The 19,638-nt window shown below is 39.8% G+C and overlaps 1 protein-coding gene across 19 annotated transcripts in view; it reads left to right on the top strand.

The window, feature by feature from the left end:
• Window positions 1-19,638, top strand: part of ABLIM1 (actin binding LIM protein 1) — a 192,517-nt gene that overhangs the window by 49,901 nt on the left and 122,978 nt on the right. For 2 of the 19 annotated variants that reach the window (XM_015633104.3, XM_015633090.3), the window contains exon 1: window positions 11,468-12,061. The exons of 2 other annotated variants lie outside the window; for them this stretch is intronic. In XM_015633104.3, the coding sequence (XP_015488590.1) occupies window positions 11,824-12,061 (238 nt within the window). In that variant the 5' untranslated portion in view covers window positions 11,468-11,823. Of the gene's footprint in view, window positions 1-11,464; window positions 12,062-18,056; window positions 18,114-19,638 lie in introns of those variants that run through there. 15 more of the 19 variants (XM_015633094.3, XM_015633097.3, XM_019007246.2 and 12 more) reach the window with 13 other exon arrangements.

Raw genomic sequence — 19,638 nt, 5'->3', positions numbered from 1 at the left:
CCATTTTTTTAAAATACTAGTTTATATTTATTATATTAATATAAATTAATCTCAGCAGAGTATGCATTTGGTTAACATTGAGCATTTGATTAAAATCAGCTGTTTCTGTATATTCATAATGTGGCACCTGGGGACATGCTTAGTGCTCCTGATCCTGGAGGTCCTTTCCAACCTAAATGATTCTATGTTTCTCTGATTCTGTGATACTGCTGTGATGTGGGAAACCACCACATCATTATGTGGGTTTAATCAAATGAATATGTATCCCCTGGTCCTGTGGGGATTCATTATCGTGAGGTCAGGCTGAATCTCTGATTCTCTCTTCCTGACTTGACACACTGGGAACTGGGAAAACCTTGCTGGTACCTCTGTCTGCTTTGGTTGGTGCTGGTGATCTCCTGGGTGGGAATGGAAATCTCTTCTCTCTGCTGGCCCTAGCAGATAAAGTCATGATTGCCACACTGAAAAAAGCACAGGGGAGACAATTGATCCGTATCCCTGTAGGTGCTTGTGCTTTCCCTTCCCTAGCATTAGTAGGGGAGTCAAGCTGTCTTGAAATCTAATATATATATAGAGATAATTGTTTTTCATCTCATTAAAGTCAGTAATGAAAACAGGTTGTTTAGTTTGACTTCCATTTTTAATCAGTTTCACAAGTGGGCTTTTCTCATTCTAGAAAAATGATCCCCCAATTTTCTTTGTCAGCTGTCTATTTCGAGGTGGAAGGCTTGACCTCATTCTGATGGTAACCCAGTAAGCAGCAGGAGAACTGAAATTTTTTACTTGTTTGGAATTAATTCATTGGCTCCAGGAACAGTACTGTGAAGATCTGGATTTCAAAGAGAGCGTAAATGCTGGGGGGGAAACTCAATCAGAAAACCACTATGAAATGGCGCATTATCTTCTAATTCATTCATAGTTAAAAAGGACATAACTGGGAGCTGACAACTAGTTTCAGTCTGAAAATATGCACAACATATGTTTAGAACATAAGGTTTTCTACTGATAAACACTGTTGTGATCAGCACCTGTTTTAACTGATTCATCTGAAAATTTTGCTTACTGCTGCTTAAAGAAGTTCATCAATCAGTTTTTATTCACACAACCTGACAGGTTGGCTGGCTTGCCTGCTTTCTTTAATTATTTTTGTTGTTGCTTAGTTATTCTTAATTGCAGAACTATTTCTCAGTCAAACCAGGGCAAAACTCTGACTAAAAAAATTGAACATGCCTAGAGAGTGTTAATACCAGAAGGGATTTTGAAGCTGCATGGAAAAAGGATTTTTTTTTTAGTCATTGATTTGTGTCAGTGGTAAATCTGTGTATTAAACAAATACCACAGTGGTAACGTCAACACAAATAGAAGGAAACTTAAGTTTTGCTCGAGGCTGAGGGAGTGTTTACACTTAAAAACCCAAACCAACCACCCTCCTAGTATATACTGTTAATAGTTCTTTACATTGTACAGAAATAAAAGAATCAGGCATCTCATGAAGTAACTGTGTAGATACACTATTTAAAGCATTTTTGATACCAGGAAGTATAGAGACTCTGTGCTGATGGCTAAGAATGCAGCAGAAATCCTTCCTCAAAGAAGGCCAGGGCCATCTTGACTTTACATTATGTTCAAGTTACAATTAATTTAAAATTAAGTCCTGCACTTGTGTTTAAAGTTCAGCTGTTGGAAAAATTACTTTTCTTAGTAGCTCATGACTTGTTAGACCTTAAAAAACCCTGAACCTTAATTTATGGCATTTGATCATGCAGTGGAAGGATAAGATCAAGAAATTCTTGCTGAAGAAATATTGTTGTAAATCATTGCTGCAAATACAGTACGGTAAATATCAGTCAAGCAGTCAAAATAGTGGTCTTAAATTCTTGTAGGTGCTTCTTTTGACTTATTCACCATTCCGGTAATTTATGATATCACTGGAATGATTTTTCCCACTATTGTAAGACCTTATTTCCTACTTCCTCTTTCAAAACTGTAGCTTGCTGGATTGTGAGTGCCCTCCACTTCCACAGCAAGATCAAGACCCTTGATTTAGGGCTGTCTTTGAATAACTCTCCATGGATTTGATAGGCACAGCTTCACAAGTTTGTACAAGTCAGAAAAATATCCCAAGATATGGCTTGTGCTGTGTTGAGTGGCACTGGTAAAGAACAAACCCAGCTGTACCTGTTGTCAAATCAAAGAGAAGTTTGCTGTGTTCCTCTGCTGCTTTTCCTGATGCTGCCAGATGATAGCCCTTGTTTGAGGACATTTCACTAAATTATCAGTAAAAGAAAAGCAAACTGCTTGTGTAGTTACGAAATACCCAAGGGGGTTAAAACCTCTCTTTATCAAATACTAGTTGGCATATGCTACATGTAATTTCCTGCCATTAATAAGTGGAAACAAAATCCAAGTGTTTTTTCTGTCCCATCAATGCATTTTCAGATGTGTCCTTGCCTCAGTTTTGCCTGTACAGAACATGATCCCTGTGAGAGAAGTGAGCTGCTCACAGAGTGATAATTTTGCTTAACTGACATTTTCTTAGTTTTTAACACAGCTCTTGATCACTTGTGTGTGTGTGCAGCTGATTTAGCCAGAAGATAGTGCTGACCACAAGAGGAAGGGTTCAACAGTGCAGTAGGATTTATTTAATTAGAAAACAAAGGTTAGCCAGCACAGCATATTTAAAGCTGCTTTTATGAGGAATGTTGGCAGTGGATGAACTGATCTGATGTCATTTTTGGCATCCTGTAGCAGTGCCATACTTTCCACTCTATAGAAAGGTAACCTCCTATTCTTAGTTGTGATGGACATTGACAAACAGTTTCTGCTGGCTTCTGGTAGGGGCTTAAATTAGTCTTTATAGTACAAAGAAGGACTCCCTTTTAGAGCTTCACTGATGCTACAAGAGGGCAGTGTGACTGCAGGAGTTCTCCTTTTAGAGCTATGCCATGCTCCAAGAACAGCTTTGATGTTGGAGAATTTGGGAGTTGGATGCAGCAAGAGAAATATTTAATTCTTCTGATCATGTGTGCAGTTGCTACATCTACAGCAGAAGACCCAGTGCTAGGAGACAATGGGCAAAGTTAAACTAATATGTTCAGGAAGCCCTGCAGTGATCTAGAGAAGACTGTCTTCTGGTGTAATTCTTTATTCAAATTCAACGTTTGAGTAAAGTTACCGTGTATGTTTCTATAATTATGTGACATGTCAGAAGAGAGTATAGTGATATCCAGTTTATTTCAATATATGACAAGAGGAGTGGTGCCTTCTTTGATGTCATACTTGTAACACGTCACTCTTTACAAAGGTACAGGAAATAAACTGAGGAATTAAATATCTTTGAGATTTCAACTTTGATCTCTGCTTCCCAACATATTTCCATCTCAGTTACTGTGAAGTCTACACTGTGAAGAAGATATTACAAGGATTTTCTCCTCTCAGATGGAAGAAAAATGTCAAAGTTCAAGAAAGGAGAAGTAAAGAAAAGAGTATAATTAAAGGAATTGCATTTCTCTTGAAAGTCTTTGCTCTGTTTTAATAAAAGACACCGAAACATTGCTGAGGAGTAGGGGAAAAAGCTTCCTACTGAAGATCTGAAGGACTGCCAGCTTCTGCCAGGATCCTTTTGGCTAATTGTTCCCCAGAGTGGCTTAGGCACCTCTTTGACTTCAAGCATAGAGCTCAGCCTCACAGAAGTGGTGGGATTATTTATAAACTTTGGAACAGGCAAGCACTTGGATTTTGTTGTTGAGTCAATCATACAGTCTTGGGGGTGCAGCAATTTTTGTATTTATATTTCATATTGCTTTCACTATATCTTGCCTATGAAATTGCATCAGTTGTCAGCAATTACACTTGGCTATTTTTCTCTGTGTAAGGAAAAAGGATTTGGTTTGCTGTAAGAATCCATAGTGCAATGTTCTTGACACTGTAGATCAATAGATCAGCCTTGTGCTGCCAGGAAATAAAATGCTGAGCCACCTCTTCTTCTAATAATGCAATGGACAGATCCATTTATGCACAGATTGTTATTTTTTGTCTGAAAATAGATGTAAACAGGGATATTTTTTTTTCCATGACTACTCTGAAATAAATATTGGAACAGATAAAGTAAGGTAAATATCTTTGGGTTGAATCAGGCCTTTTGTCATAACCTAACTCTTCTACTCACAGCAACCACAGTAACAGTGATTTTACTTGTTTGGGGGAGAATAACTAAAAATGGAATTTTCATATGGGAGATGTACAGAATTAACTCTTTTGATAACTTTCTTGATGATTTGGTTTTCTGTGGAAAATAAGCACTTTTAGTGTGAAATAAGGAATGCAATTTATTGGAAAGCCATTGAGTAATACAGTAATAAAGTTAATGATGATCAAGGAGAAGCACTCAGCTATGCTTTACATGACCTCTTTTTATAATGCTGACCAGTTAGTCCCTAGCGTTATCATCTGTGGTACTTCTATAGTTTCCATTATCACAGAATCTGAAAACTTCAGTCTTTAATGTACCTATTGTTACAAATCCCTTGTGAGGGGGAAAGTGATAGGGGGAAAAACAATGAAAGGGATTAAGGGAATGGCTCAGGGATGAACAGCAAGTCTGTGGGAGTGCACAGACAGCATATTTCCCAAATCCTATGTTAAGGCTTCCAGTGGTAGTAGACAGTGCTTTACCAGCTGACATTATTAGGGCTATTTTCCCTCATGTAATTTAAATATTTCATTTGGTGATTGGTTTTTCTGTGTACTCTTTTTCTTTGTGCTATTTCAGCCCAGCTGATAACTTCATGTGAAGGTAAATGGCTGGTGTTGCTCTCCTTTGTCCAAGAAAAAGATCATTAGATGTAATCTCAAGCATATTGTTTGGATATTTTTGTTTGTTTAATCTTTCTGTTTGCTGCTTCACTGAAGGATAAACTTGGTGGTTGTTGGCAATTGGGGAAGTGAGTCAGTTTCTGAGCACACAGCAGAGGGAAAAGCATTCCTAAGAGCTTGTTATGCTGCCTGTCCAGCGTTACAATGCACTGCAAAGCAGGGCTTTTGTTACCAAAGGCTCATGTGCCATGGAAGTTATCATACATAGTTGATAACAGGAAGCTGAGCACAATGCTTTAATTCAGCTGAAAGATTTTGCATATGTCATCAGTTGGGAAAGGAAATTGTCACAGTGTGGTCTTAGTTAAGTCTGAGATAGAAATGCAGTTGTGTTTTCTCTTGTGTATTTCTCAGCTACGAGTTGTAACAGGAGAATAAAGGGCAAAGTGATGTTTCATGTATGTTTTGGAATGAATACCAAGAAAGCAATACATAAAATAACACTTGTTTTCTTATTTCCAAGTTAGTTGAACAGAATGGCTTGTGCATGCAGATCTTTGGTTGTTGATATATAAATCAGATCTGATTTTCAGTGTCCCACCTGGAGAGATCCCCAGGTGGCTTTTCAGAGTAGAAGTTTGACTCTTTAGATACAAATGTAGCTAAATCCTAGTCAGACTTGAACTTGATACTGTCCTTCACACAGACTTTCACAGACTTCATGGACTGGGCAGACTTTCTAGCAGTTCTTCAATTTGCATGTGTGTGCTGCAGAAAGAGGCATTTGATGGAGTTTGGCTAATGATTACTTAAAGGTCAGTTATAAAAGCAGTGGAAAGAAATATTATGTGTCAGCTTAATAAGGAGCCTGTATGGGACACTCATGCTTAATCATATTGCTCAGCTGAATTATAACTCAGATCTTTTTACCTTTGATACCACTTTAGCCTGAGTTAGCCCTTTCCAGTCAGTCACTCAGGTTTGTTGTTGTTGTTGTTGTTGTTTGGTTTTTTGTTGGTTTTTTGGGGTTTTTTTTGTTTGTTTTTGGTTTTGTGTTTTTTTGGGGTTTTTTTGCGGGTTGTTTTTTTGGGTTTTTTTTTGCCTGTACAGAGAAGCCTTGTGGCTTTGTGGTCTTTCTGTTCCTCCTGCCACAGGCAGTAGTACAGCTTACCTTAGAGAACCTTGTGTGGGTTTAAACTGACTTGAAAGAGACCTGTAGACTCTAGAATTTCTACCTCAGCAGGTTCTTCATAGCCTTTATCACAATAAAAGTTAGCAAAACCCCATCACTGTTTTTTTACTATATTTTATGCTTTTCTAGACCAAACTGTTAAAGTACTATTAAATATTAGAATATAGGAAGTAATATTAAGTATTAGTAACTAGGCTTTTCAATCTCTTGTGAATAAAACTTGCATCTAGATGTACTAGCATAGATCTCTCTTTGAAGTGTCTGCTTAGTAGTACCAGTGCTTTATATGGCCATCAGCAGTACTTCTATGAGCTCTGCTAAACATTTTTTCATGAGTGGATATGGTCTCAGTGAGGAGGCAGCAACTGTTGAGTGGGCAGAAAACAAGTGTAGTGCAGAAGGAGCATATTTGCCTGTGAGAAACACCTATTCTTCACTGCTCATCACCACCTGAGTCCAGAAAATACAGGCAAAGCCATCATTCTGCACTATTCAGCATAGCAGATCTCACTGACATCAGTGTGATTGGTTGTGGATTTCTGTGGATGAGCAGAACAGAGACAGGTATGTGTGGCCACTGCAGCTGTCTGGCAGCAGGACTGCTGAGTCAGCTCTTGTGTGTTTTCTTCTCAGCCAAGATAACAAGATTAGATGGGCCTCATGCTCCAATGAGTGAGCTGAGAAAATGCCCTGTTCCTGTTGCTCCTGGCTGTGGTGCCTTAGTTCTGAAATGTAGCGTGCTGGAAGTCATCAGAAAACACAGCAGTGTTTGTACCTGGGCTCTGTTGGGGTTTGGAGTCCCCAGAGGATGTGCAGCATTGAGAAGTGGAGCACGATAGTATGGGATGAACCAGTGGTGTTACAGCAGTGGACATGCCTGCCTGCAGGAGTATCATGGGATCATGGACTCCATGGGTTACCTTTGGGTTAGGGGGAACCATTAATGGCCCCCTAGTCAAACCCTTCTGCAATGAGCAGGGACATCTTCCACTAGATCAGATTGCTCAGACCCTGATCCAACCTGGCCTTGAATGTTTCCAGGAATGGGACATCCACTACCTCTCTGGGAAACCTGTGTTTCACTACCCTCATTGGGTGCACTGGATCCCACAGTCCCTGTCATTGGTGAAAACACTGATCAGTACATAATAATACATTTTAGTAGCGGTGGTAATTCTGTTCCTGGGTTTAAGCTAGGGGAACATTTAAATTTCTCTCTGACCTGAGGACAATCCCCACAAAATTTCCTCTTGTGCAGCAAGGGAATGGATTTTATTTCCATTTGAAAATAATTTCTGTAAACTATTGGAATATAATAGCTGAGATACTTTTTAAAGGACTAAAACATGATTACTTCAAAAGCCACAAAATAGCTTTGCACTACCGGTTTTTAAAGCTCAGCAAATTTTATGTAGTACCTGAATTATTAATGGAGATAAATTGGAAGAGGAAGATCTGTTGTCTTATCAGCCTTAAACAAGCAGTAGTTGGTTGACTTTGCAGAGAGAGGCAGCTCCTGCTGAAGCCATGAGTGAGCAGGTCCTGGGTGAGGAGCCCTACGGGGTGAAGAGCTTCTGTCAGTGTGCCCAGAAGATGACTGCCTGTTTTGGACATTTAGGTAAAGAAATTAAGACATGCATGTGGATTTTTTGGTCTTCATTGTGTGGATGAAGTGTTTCCTCAAGTTTACAGTAAATAGCTGAGTGTTTGTACATCAACCTGCAGTCTTGAGTAAGTAAATAGTGGGTGTAAAAGTGAAAAAGCTGAAATGCGTGGAGTAATTTTGCCATAGCCAGAGTTTTCCTTCCTTTTTTGTGTGTGTGAACTTGAATGTTGGATTTTTTTTTCTGTCATTTGATGGTTAAGTTATTTTTTTGCTTGAATAACTTTATTTAGATCTAAAAGTAGATAGAGTGCTTGCTTATATTTTAATTTAGGTGAAGGCCCTTCTTTTCCTCTCCTTGCTCTGAATATCTTTGAGAATTCTTATATGGAGAAGGTCCTGGTAATTATGTCAGAAGATCCTGATAATCCTGTTGCCTTGGACAGATGGATGAAACATTCTTTGGGGGTATCTACCTGTGCAAGAGATGTGTTACCTTCTGAAGTGGTATGATGAGGCAAAAGGAAAATTTAGTTTTGTTTTACCTTGTTTCCTGTATTTTTGTTTTGATTAGTTTTTGCAGCTAAGTTTTGCTGAACTAGTGTGACAGATTTCAGTTTCTTGGGTTTCTAACTGGGCTGTTTGTTGTTTTCAATGCAAGACTAAGGTCACGCTGAAATGCATTTGCAAGAAGTTTAACTGTGATGGCAGAAGCAATTAAGACAACATTAGTGCACTACACATTTCTGCTGAAGGGCAAGTGTAATCCTCAGTGTTTTTCTGAAACATGGAGGGATAGTTCTTCTTCTATGTATTTAGTCCTTGTTGTCTGTTTTTTACTATTATTCACTGCTTGCTTGCTATTCTGTTTTTTAATTTATTTGTGGATTGCAGTCAAATTTTTTTGGTACTTATGCTCTCAGAGCATTAGTAGTGATGCTTGCATATGAAACATGCATGTATTTTTATCATCCAGGCAGCCAATTGGTGTGGTGAATTCAGAGGGGATTGAATAAGAAATGGTCTTGAGATGGCTGGAAATATTTATAAATAAAATATTTATAAAGTTGGAAATGAGATAAAATATTTAAAGCAGCTATTCTGCATAATTCCTGTCGCCTATCCAGCCAGCCCCCTGTGAAAACTGTCAGTCTGGAAAGTGCCCATATCTCACACTGTGCTCTGTGAAGGCTTGAGATCCCAGCACTGACTACTTGGATTAGACATGGCTTTGGAATTGGCAGTGATTTAAACAGGTTTTGCTACTTGGCAGGTCCTGAGAACATTTCCTCAACGCTAGTTCTGAGCTGAGCGCCCTGGATTCCGGAGACTTTCTTTCAGAAAACATACGGACGGGGTTGTGCCCCTGTGACTCCTGCCTTTTTCTTTTCTCTTCAGCAAGAACATCAGAAATCAATGTATTCCACTTAATTGAATGCTTGACTTAAGTGGTAGGAGATTGTCATTGTATTTTTGATTCAGACTGATGCTGAATCCCAGTGTTTAGTAACTGTGTTGTATGCAGCTGTCTCAGGCCTGGTCCTTTTCCTTGGACACAAGGATGTGCTACAAGCAGTCCTTTATCTGACTTGGGAGCCACTGCAATGCTTCTTGGTCTTGTTTTGCTTATTTCTACTGCTTGTCCTCTTATATTAATGTTGACAGGATTGAGGCTTTGGAGGCAAATGCTGTACTTGAAAAAAAGTGAACTATCCAAAAATCACATTGCTTTGTGTTATTAAGCAGCAGCTGGCATGGAGTCTTCGAAGGTGCAGTTCTCAGTGCAGCAATAACCAGGGCTGGAAAGAGGCAGCATTGGAGAAGTCTGTCTCAGGGGAAGTAAGATCTTATTTTTAATTCAGCAGGATGTTTCTGCAGGGACATGTTAGGGTCACTAAATCCTGATCCATCGTCCTACACCAGTCCCGTGTGTTTTGGTGGTGGAAGGACACTGGATTGTGCTGCGCTGTTGGATAGATCAGACTCTTCTGCAGCGGTCACAGCCTGAGTGCTTCTGTAGTGGATAAACAGGTCATACTGGTTTAGTTCTTACTGCAAGAGCTGTAATGAGGTGTAATGAACATCTTGGTGAACAGAGCTGGAGGCTGGAATCAGCATGGACACAGCAGAAAATGTGGAGTCAGCTTTAAACCAGCGTGTTCAAACTCCATTGAAGTGACTTTTCTGGGTATTAGGCAGCCAGACTTTAACAAATTTGGAGCAGTTTCTGCAGGGCTCACCTTTCTTCTCTCTGAGGATTAACTTCTGCAGGAGTTAATGTCTGGGCAAGGTGTGCATTTGCCTCATCTCAAAGGGCAAAGTCCACCTGGACACGTCAGAGGGGCTGGATGGCCAGCACTGGCACTGCTGCCAGATGTCAACATCCTTCAGCAATTATCCAACAAATGGCACTCTCAGACTGAGAGATCCTTGTATTGACTCATCCAGCCTCTCCTGTGAGTCATCCCTCTGCTTTAAGCTCTGAATGGAGATCCACGCTCACTGGTAGAAGCTTTGGGATTTTCAGAGGTGCATCTTCCACTGAGGGGCTGTGGAGTGCAGGTCAGCAGGTTGAGAAATCTGGAAGAGACTGAAAAACTGCTGCAAAGCTTCATATCCTAGAAGGAATGCTTAAAACTCATCATTTGCTGAGATCTCTGATCTGATACAAGATACTCTAAGGCAGAACTGGAGTTTCTATATTTATTGAGCCAGCTCTTCCTCAAATACACATTAGCATCACCCCATTAAAATTAGTACAGATTTATTCTGGTTTATCTTATTGTGTTCTCCATTGATTAGAAAATCCAGGAGCGTGTCTGTTTAAGGGGAACTGTAATTGCACACCTGTTTTCAAAATAGTAAAAAAGTCATACTACTTGGAAAATATAAAGTAATTGACCTCATAGGAGATGTGTAATAATAGATGATCAAAGTCTGGATTTATGAGATGGTATTTTCTCTTTGAAACAGTAAATAAAGCAGTTTTCTCTTTAAAGTCTATCCCCATCTGGAGTCAGTACTTGAGCTCTGATTTTGAGGGAGAATTAAGTGACAGTTTCTCACTGTGCCCAGTAAGCCTATTGGTAGAGTTTTTGTCACCTTCTAATTTAGAAAAAGCTTTACTGGAAGCAGTGCAATGATTACACGAGGTCATTTTGCAGCTGCAGCTAACTTCTCTGTGTTAAGGGGAATTGAAAGTCTTGGCCAGACACTGTTTGCACAGTTGTCTCTGTGCATTTCACTGAGTAGAGAGCCTGAAGTTGCCTCTGAGCATGTCCAGGTCTGGGGTCTACCTGTAACTTTCTCTTACAGAAGATGAATGTTGTTAGTTTGGGGTTTTTTTTAGCTCTTTCACTTTGGAATTTCCTGTGACTTTCCAGTGCCCCGTTGATGATTAACTCTGCCTTTACCCAGGGAGAAATATTCATTAGATGATTAGATTAGCAAGTCACTGGAATTGGATTAATGTAAATACTTCTTGTAGGTGAAGCAGGAGGGGTTGGCACAGTATCTGCAAAGCCTCTGCTGTCAGCTGCACAGGAAGGTGGAGAGGAAGAGCAGAAGCGAACCAATCCTTAATGGTTAGGGGAAAGCTTAAGTGCTTTTGTTTGCAATAGGCAGTGAAAGCTGCAGAAAGGATTTCTCCAAAGAAATCTGCTTATGAAGTAGTGCCAGCCAGTGCTTGTACATTCCTAAAAAAAGGAGGACCAACGTGCTCTACCTTGGCTACAGCCTTTTCTCCATAGCACACCGACAGACCTGGTGTGGAAGAGGGCCATGCTGGATTAAATGCACAGATGTGCTTTTGTAGCTTATGATGATGATGATGATGATGATGATGATTCTTCTATAATAAGATTTTTGACACAGCAAGGTTTTTTGATTTTAAACTAATCCTCTTATGTAACTCAGTTACGTTCTTTCTCTTGTCCTGAATATTAATCTGATTTTCAGATACTCATTTTGGTTTTGCTTCTGACTTTTGCATTTGCAGGGATGAGTTTCAACTGATTACAATAGTTTTAGATGGCAATCACCTGATCAAGCATACTGTTCTAATCTCTTGAAGATAATCACTAAAAATATATCTTCCTTAATCTCCTTTGCTGGATAAGAGAAAAAGAGAAGGATTGGAAAGGGCAGTGTGCCGTGAGTAGTAGACTGACTGTGTGCACTATAGGTTGCTTTCCTTAGCTTCTTCTGAATAGAAATGCCATCTTTCCCCATCTTAAACAGCTTTGGGAAGCTGTGTGGCTCAGGAGAAGAACTGGTGCTGGAAAAAGTGAAATTTCGAAATTCTGTCAGAAGGATGTCAATAATTGAGGATGGGGATATTGCAGAGGTCTTGTATCTCATTCCCAAGCAGAGCTTGCTGAAGCAACTTCCCTACTTGAATCCAGATGACTACTACTTGTGTGAGCAGTTATATGACACTCCTGAGCATCTGGGTAAGTCAGGATTGCCATCAGATTTTGATTTTTGGTTGGTGAATAGGCTAAATTGTTTTACAGTTAACTTATGTTTTGTGTAGCAGCAAGATACTGTATGACAGAAAGTGTGTTCAGGTGTGGAGAAATACTTTATCACTGAGAGAGGGAAAGAAAAATAAAATGCCAAGTTAGACTCTGGAAGTAGTTGGTGGATATAGGTACAGCTCTCTCAATATGTCCATCCTGGGACACAGGGGACCTTAATCCTCAGGAGTATTCAAGCTAGAAAAGTGCCTTTTGAAAGCACAGCACTCTGTAAGTAGTGTGTTCAGAGCTTTCCTATGGGATTTGGAAGACTGTTCCCTTCTGCTTGTTTTCAACCTATTGTCAAGGAGTATTATTTGAAACTGCCTCATTCTTGAATTGGAAAAAGTGATTAAAAGTCTTTCTGTGATCACCTCCTTGTCATTTGTGAATTTATTAGGCTTCTGTGTATTTTAGTATCTTTTATCCAGGTACCTCCTTTGTCTGGATAAGAAGTCATAACTTATTTAGATGCTCTGTGCAGGAGCCAGTCCATGCCTTTGATTATCCTTTTACATTTATTTTCTTAATTTTGCCATAACTCTTGAAAAATTGGGGAATAAAACTGCATTCATCATGTAGCATTATGTGGGTATATGTAAAGAGTCATAACGATGCTCTTTGCTCCTTCCTGTAGTCTCTAAAATTAGGGTTGTGTTTTAATTAATACTGAACATTTTTTAGCTTATTCCTTAGTAGGACTATTAGTGGTGGGAGGACTTATATCTGGAATCCATCAGCTTAACTGGTTTATTACAGTCCATTACAAATTAAAAAAAAAAAAAAAAAAAAGAGTTTTCTGGAAACTCCTGTCTGTGAATGAGAAATTTGCTATAAATGTTAATCTCTTCCAGATAAATTTCAAAGATTTTATCTTCTGAGACTTGCCTTATGGACTTCAGTTTTGATAACCCAAACTGCTTATGTGTTGGAATTTTGTCTGTTCTAAGCAGACAAAGAAAGCTGCTATATGCTTGTCACTCTGTCCAGCTCCTCAAAATGTTAACACTGAGTGATTGTATTTGGTAGGCAAGTATTTTTCAAAGATCTGCTTTGGTATATGACACTTTTTCTTCTGTGCAAATTGCTTTCTGCTAGTCAGCTTTGTTCATAATGAACTTGACCTTGTAAGAGAATAACTGTCCCAAACCCATATGCTGTTGCAGATAGTTACTGCTTCTGAGTGATCAATTATTTTAAAAGTAACATTTCAATGAAAACAATGCTAAAACATGGGGGAAATATATAATATAGCTGTTAGCTGGGAAAAAGCAAATATCATTCTGCCTTGCCAGCCCCAGCAGTGTTTCCCATTGGCATTCTAGAGAAAAAAAAATTACATACAATTCAGCATTTATATAAATCACAATTTAGAATTGGAAATTATTTGGATGAACAGTGACCAGCTACATGATCAATCCATGCAGGACTCCAATGAAATTCTTGCCATCATAGCAGGCCAGGAGCTGTCTTCTAATTTGTATGGGGCTTAAATTGAGCTTGAAATCTGTAATTTTGCAGCTCTTCACTCATGTGTAAGCAACCACAAAGATAGTGGGACAGGTTCTGTTTAGCATTATGCTGCAATAGATAATGCAAATAACCACTACAGATTTTTTTCTTTTACTTTCCAGTATGGGTGCTACTATTCAAAAAGGTTGGAATTGTGGTCCTGCTTTCCAGTGCCATGTATAATGCTAAATGCAAGGTTGAAAGGTGGCTGGTGCCGCAGCTTTACTTAAATTAGAACAATTGGAATCAGAATCTCACCCACTTGGAATAAAAGCAGTGGAATGCCTTTTGAAAACAGCCTGAGGGTAAATGCTGTATGTGACTTTAAGATGCCAAACACGTAAGTCTGTCTCTTAGGCCATGTGCTGCTTGGGGATTATGGTCCTTCAAGTACTGCAAGATTTAGCAGCTTATAAACCCTGCTGAAGGACAGTTTGCTGTCTCTATTTGGTGTTACAAACAGATTAGAAATGACACTGTTCAAAGCATTTGGAGACTCAGTAATTATTTTCCTTGTTGATCATAAGTGGAATCATAAACATCAGGAAAGGCCCATATTTTAGGTTTTTGGAAGGTCAAGAATTATCAACAGGTGCAGAGCTATTTACTTTATTATTTTACAGAAGGTGAGCCTTTGGAGTATCATCCATTTAACCCATGACTTGTTTTTACTTAGCACTGAAATTCCATCCCCTTCATAATGGGAATGTGGGAGGTTAAACTTGTCTCACAAAGTTAAATGGTGGCATCATACTGACAGTTAAAAGCACTCTAAAAGTTGAAGAAAATGTGAAAAAAAAGGAGCTTGAAAGTGTCCTCAAGTCCCTGAAAGTCTTCATTCTGCATTTGTCTTTAGTTCATTTGGCCAAGGGATTATGAGCCACCTTCCCTTCTGTATCCTGGGGAGGTGTAAGGATGCTTCCTGTGAGAGAGATTGCCAGTCATGGTTTGCTGCAACAAAATCTGTCTTACCCTAGAAGGCCTGGTTTAGCACATGCCTTTGATTCTCTGAGGCCAGACCCTGATGCAAAGGAGTCTGTGGGAAAATGTCTGATTTTCAGGATTAGCAAAACCTGAAAGTTGGTTGCAAAAGAGCAGTGGAATTCTGAAGAGAAAATGGTCTTGGAACTTCTCACAGAAGATACTGTCACCTGTCACTTGTACCAATGTCACCTTGTGCAACCTTGCAAAGTGACAGTGCACACCTGAGGGAAAGGAGATGCACACCACATTACCTAACTGACCCCTTGTATGAGGTTAGCACCTCTTTATGTAACCATATGTATTTAAAGCATCACTTGTGAGAATGGCTGCTTCTGTTGCATCAGCTGCATGTAAGGGGAGACAGATGCAACCTAAGAGGATGAGAAAGGCATGGGTGGAAATGCAGGGAGCATGAATACAGTCCAGTGATGAGACAGGAAGTAAATTAGACTGGTGGTGGAAAAATTATGAAGCACCAAGATCCCATTTAGTCTTCACTGTGTAAAAGAAGTGGCTGGGTGGCTGAGACTAACCAGCGGTGGAGAATGGACTGGAGTCCAGTCGGAGGTCGGTCACCAGTGGTGTTCCCAAGGGCTCAGCACTGGGTCCAGTCCCTTTTCATAATGATGATCTGGATGAGAGGAGTGAGTGTCAGCACCATCAGTTCACTGACAACACCAAGTTGGGTGGGAGTGTTCATCTGCTGGAGGGCAGGGAGGCTCTGCAGAGGGGTCCAGACAGGCTGGATCGATGGGCTGGGGCCATTTGGGATGGGCTTCAACAGAATGTGTGGAAACGGCTTGAAGCTGTGCCAGGGAAGGTTTAGAATGGACACTAGGAAGAATTTCTTTACTAGAACATGGTCCAACACTGGGCTTCCTAGGGAGGTGGTCAATCCCCAAAGTCCGTCAGTGTTTGAGACCTGGACAGTGCCCTTAATAACTTGGTCAGCCCTGAGATGCTCCCAGGCAGCTGAATTGGATAATTAATTGTAAGTTCCTTCCAACTGAAATAGTCTATTCACTTTTATTGTATGAGAAACGGGGTTCTGGGGAAAAGAAGGTCTGATTTTTCTGTGTGTACATTTGCAGAGGGGAGGAGTCCAAGAGATCAACATGGTAATATGAGGGAAGACATAGAGGTAGGGTGTTCTTGAGAGGAATGGGCTTTGCAGGTTTGAAATGAAAGGCCCAGTTGTAAAATACAAGCTGCAGCATAAAACACTTGAACCTTTGCCCACACTTTTACATCTGAGATCCCACACATCAGCTTCATTGCATTAGGAAGGTTTCCTTGCTGTGCTATGGCAAGAAAGTTAGAGCCCTAGTTAGGGAAACAAACTCTTTATATCCCATTTCTACTTTCCATTCTTAGTACCAAGGAGTGCCCAAGATCACTCAGGCTGCAGTTTGTTTAATCCCTGCTGTTACTTGGAAAGAAAGAAGAAAAAATGGAAAAAAAAAAGAATTCCTGTTTTAATCTTGGATCTTACCTGCTAATGGTGTCCCTAGTAGCTCCCCATAGAATAGATACTTGATGTGACTTGTGTGTAGTCACATCAGTGTAGGATTTTAATGGTACTGTGTGAACTTGTCAGGTGTTTTGTCTCAAATTCTATGCAATCTCAAAAGTGGCAAGCAGTGATATGAGAGAGGAAAATCCAGGTTCTGTTGGCATTGTAGTAGATGGTAGTCCTTAGGTGTTGAGAGGTGCTGATCAGATTTCTCCTGTCCTTCAGATAAGGTAAGTCTTCTTTTTGACAGCTTTTCAAATTAATTCCTTCAAGTGAGCAATCTCTACTGGCCTCAGTCCCTGTATGTTTTTTTAATGATTGAATAGGGACAATGCTTTTAAAATGTGTGGTAATCCAATAATGTTTAGAAACATTATTTCGTTCTTCTGCAGGACAATGTTGTAATTCAGAATAGTCCTCATAAGTCAGCAATATGGTTTGAAATTATGCAGTTGAATTTCAGTGTCTACAAGTGTAAAATGTGGACTTGCACAGATAAGAAGTGGGAATACACACTGGTCCCGAAAAACACATGGAGAATAATACTTACCATAATACAGATTAACTGTAATATATAGTTATTATAAGTGTAATGTATGATAAATATTGACTGTATAATACTGCTGCCATTCTTTTTCTGGGATGTGCTAGCAGGAGATACATATGGCAGTTGGATAATTTTTCTCTGTTCCTGTTACTGAAGAGGACTGCTGGATACTGTCTCTAGCTTTGGACATTGTATTTTCGAAAGATACTGATAAATCATGAGGAAAATTAGTGGAAGGCAGTGGGAATGGTATTAGGAAAAAAGATTTATAAGAAAAGATTAATGGAATTAGGTTTTCTCAATCCGGAAGAGTGGTGATAATTGTGGGATTTAGACAATCTTCAGCTGAGTAAGGGATTCTCAAATGGAGATGTGTTCTACATTGTCCTGAGAAGCACAGAGAAGTATCCTTGTGAAAAATACTGAGTAGTGGTTTTGTGTTAAGTAAGAAATACAGCTGAAACTCCATCTGTGCTAGCTCTTAATAATCTTTAGTTCTCAAAGTGTGAAGAGTTAGCCTGATTTTTTCAATGAAAATGAAATGAAGAAGTAATAAGTTAGGATCAATTCTTCATCCTGTGCACATTTTTAATATCTTAACCACAATTTCGTCACTGATGTATTTTTACTTAAAATATTAGAACAGTTAATGTCTTTGTAGCCCTTGGCTTCCTGTTTCAGAATTCTGGCAAGTGGTTGTCAATGTTCGGATCAATCTAAGCTAATTGGTTTAGTAGTAAATCAGTGGTTTAGCATTAATCTGCATTAAGGTAGCATCATTTGGAGCAACTGAATTCAACTCTGTAGGGTTCACTGCTCCTTCTCCTAAATTCTTCTTTATCTGTAATCCAATACACAAGAACAAAATTGCAGTTCCTACTGTTAGTAGACACTAGCAAGGAATATGAGCTAAATCAGCTGTAAATTTAAAGAAATAATGAAAATATTGTGGTTTCCTCTATGGTATGTAAATAGGCAATAGCGGCAGTGTGAAGATTGTTCAGTAAAACTGAGGCAAAGATCTCCCCTACTGTGTAATTCCATAATGCCAGCGGGTGCTCTGGCTGGAAAGGGCACATTTTGGCTACTTCCCTGCAGTGTTGTTTTCAGGGAGTCCTGCCTTTGTTCTGTATCTGATGGAGACTTCCTCTCTTGTGTCCGTCATCTGCAGTTGCATAACCTCAGTGTTTTAATCAAGCAACCTGGAGAGGAATGCCATCCCCTTCCTGGGCAGGGTTGCAGCAGAACAGCAGGGGTGGCTCCCCTCCAGAGCAGGGTGTCCTCCTCCTGGGGTCTGGGGTGCTCAGAGCCAGCACAGCAGGCAGGACGGATTCAGGTAAATCTGGAATGGGAGCTGCTTCCAAGCTGAAGAGGTTCCAGGCTTTCTGACTGGCTAAGACACTGGTGGCACTGTGACGGGAAAAACAGAGGTAGAAGTTGCTGTTTCTTCTCATCTGGAAGCTGTTCCTTGGGCTTGTCTGCTTAGGTGAAATAGTGGGAAAATTTCTGAGCAGAGAGAAAGGCGTAGGAAATGGCCATTCTCACTCACTGCAGCTTTGGAGGGAGTGGAGTAGGACTGAGAGAGGGGCTTGGTTTCCCTTGCTTCAGCCACCCCTATCCATCCCTCACATATGGGTAAGGAAAAGGTGAATATAATGGCTGTGGGCTTCTTCTCCTTTATGCCTGAGAGATGGGGGTGTCACTGGGTAGGTTGTTGTATACAGGGACCTTAAACTGGCTCTATGTGAGATACTTGCTAAATCTCTGTGGTGAAATAGTTAATGGGGGAGAAAGGAGGAGAAGGAATCAGGAAAGTTCTTCACCCAGCTCATGCAGACACAGGGCAGCCGAGAGGAAAAGAAGACAATTTTAGAATGAATGTGATTACAGTTTTTGCATTATCCTGCTTTTTATTTTTGTTACTTTCCTTTAAAGAGTGAATCCTTATGGTGGGTGCAGAAACATGTGGTACCAGGGGATGCTCATTGCTAGTTTGTTCCCATGTGAATTAGATGGTGCAGCTGTGTGTGCAGTTTTCAATGTAAAACATAGAAACATTAAACTGTAAAATGCAAAATACACAAACCAAATCAGCTTATCAGTATACATCAGTACTTGGATGATATGCCATATTGTTTATTTTTAAAGTTGGCAAACTCTTCTTTAAGAAGAAGAATGATTTAAAATATCTGACTCTTCCCTGTGGATCAGCAGCAAAACAGCTTTTATAGTTTTCTTTTAGAAATTCCAGTTGGTGCAGAGGTTGGAATCAGTTATGCCTACTCTTAATTTGTTTTATGTCTGCTTAATACTTTTATGATGATCCTACTATTGAAATGGCAACAAATAATTTAAGAGAAAGGTTGCAGTATGTAAGGGTTTTCCATGCTGAAACAAGTGACCTCCCAAGCTAGCAGATAAAATCACAGTCACAAATAGAAAAATCCCAGAAGCTGGACTAAGGTGATAAAAATTTATTTGCTGTAAAATCTTGTTTGAATATATTGATATTACACTATGTAGTCAAATTGTCTAAAGCATCTTTTTAGCTTTCTTTGAGGTCCTCTGTGGTTCATTTGATAGGACACTGGACTGGCAAACACTGGTTGGGAGAGACACATTTGCAGGACAGATTTAAGTGCCTCCTTTGAGAGTCCTATCTATAGTTTAGTGTGGCATCAGAAGAGGAGTAATTTGTCATTTGGCACAGTGACAATGAAATAGACCAGCTTGATCTAAGGGTGGGTTGTAGGCAATGCCCACATGGTGGGTTGCCTCATCTCCAGTCACCGTGCACTTGTGGAATGCTTTGCTGGATGTTGTATTGTTGAGGCACACACTGAAGGTTAGTGCTTAGTGGAGAGACTGTCACATCTCTCAGCTCTGCAAAACAAAGAACTTGTTGCTTTACTCTGCAAATAAATGGATTGGCAGGAAGCTGCTTCAATCTGGTGT

This window comes from Parus major, chromosome 6, assembly GCF_001522545.3.
Source record: "Parus major isolate Abel chromosome 6, Parus_major1.1, whole genome shotgun sequence".
In the NCBI taxonomy this organism is placed as follows: Eukaryota; Metazoa; Chordata; class Aves; order Passeriformes; family Paridae; genus Parus; species Parus major.
This window is presented reverse-complemented; position numbering and strand designations above follow the sequence as displayed.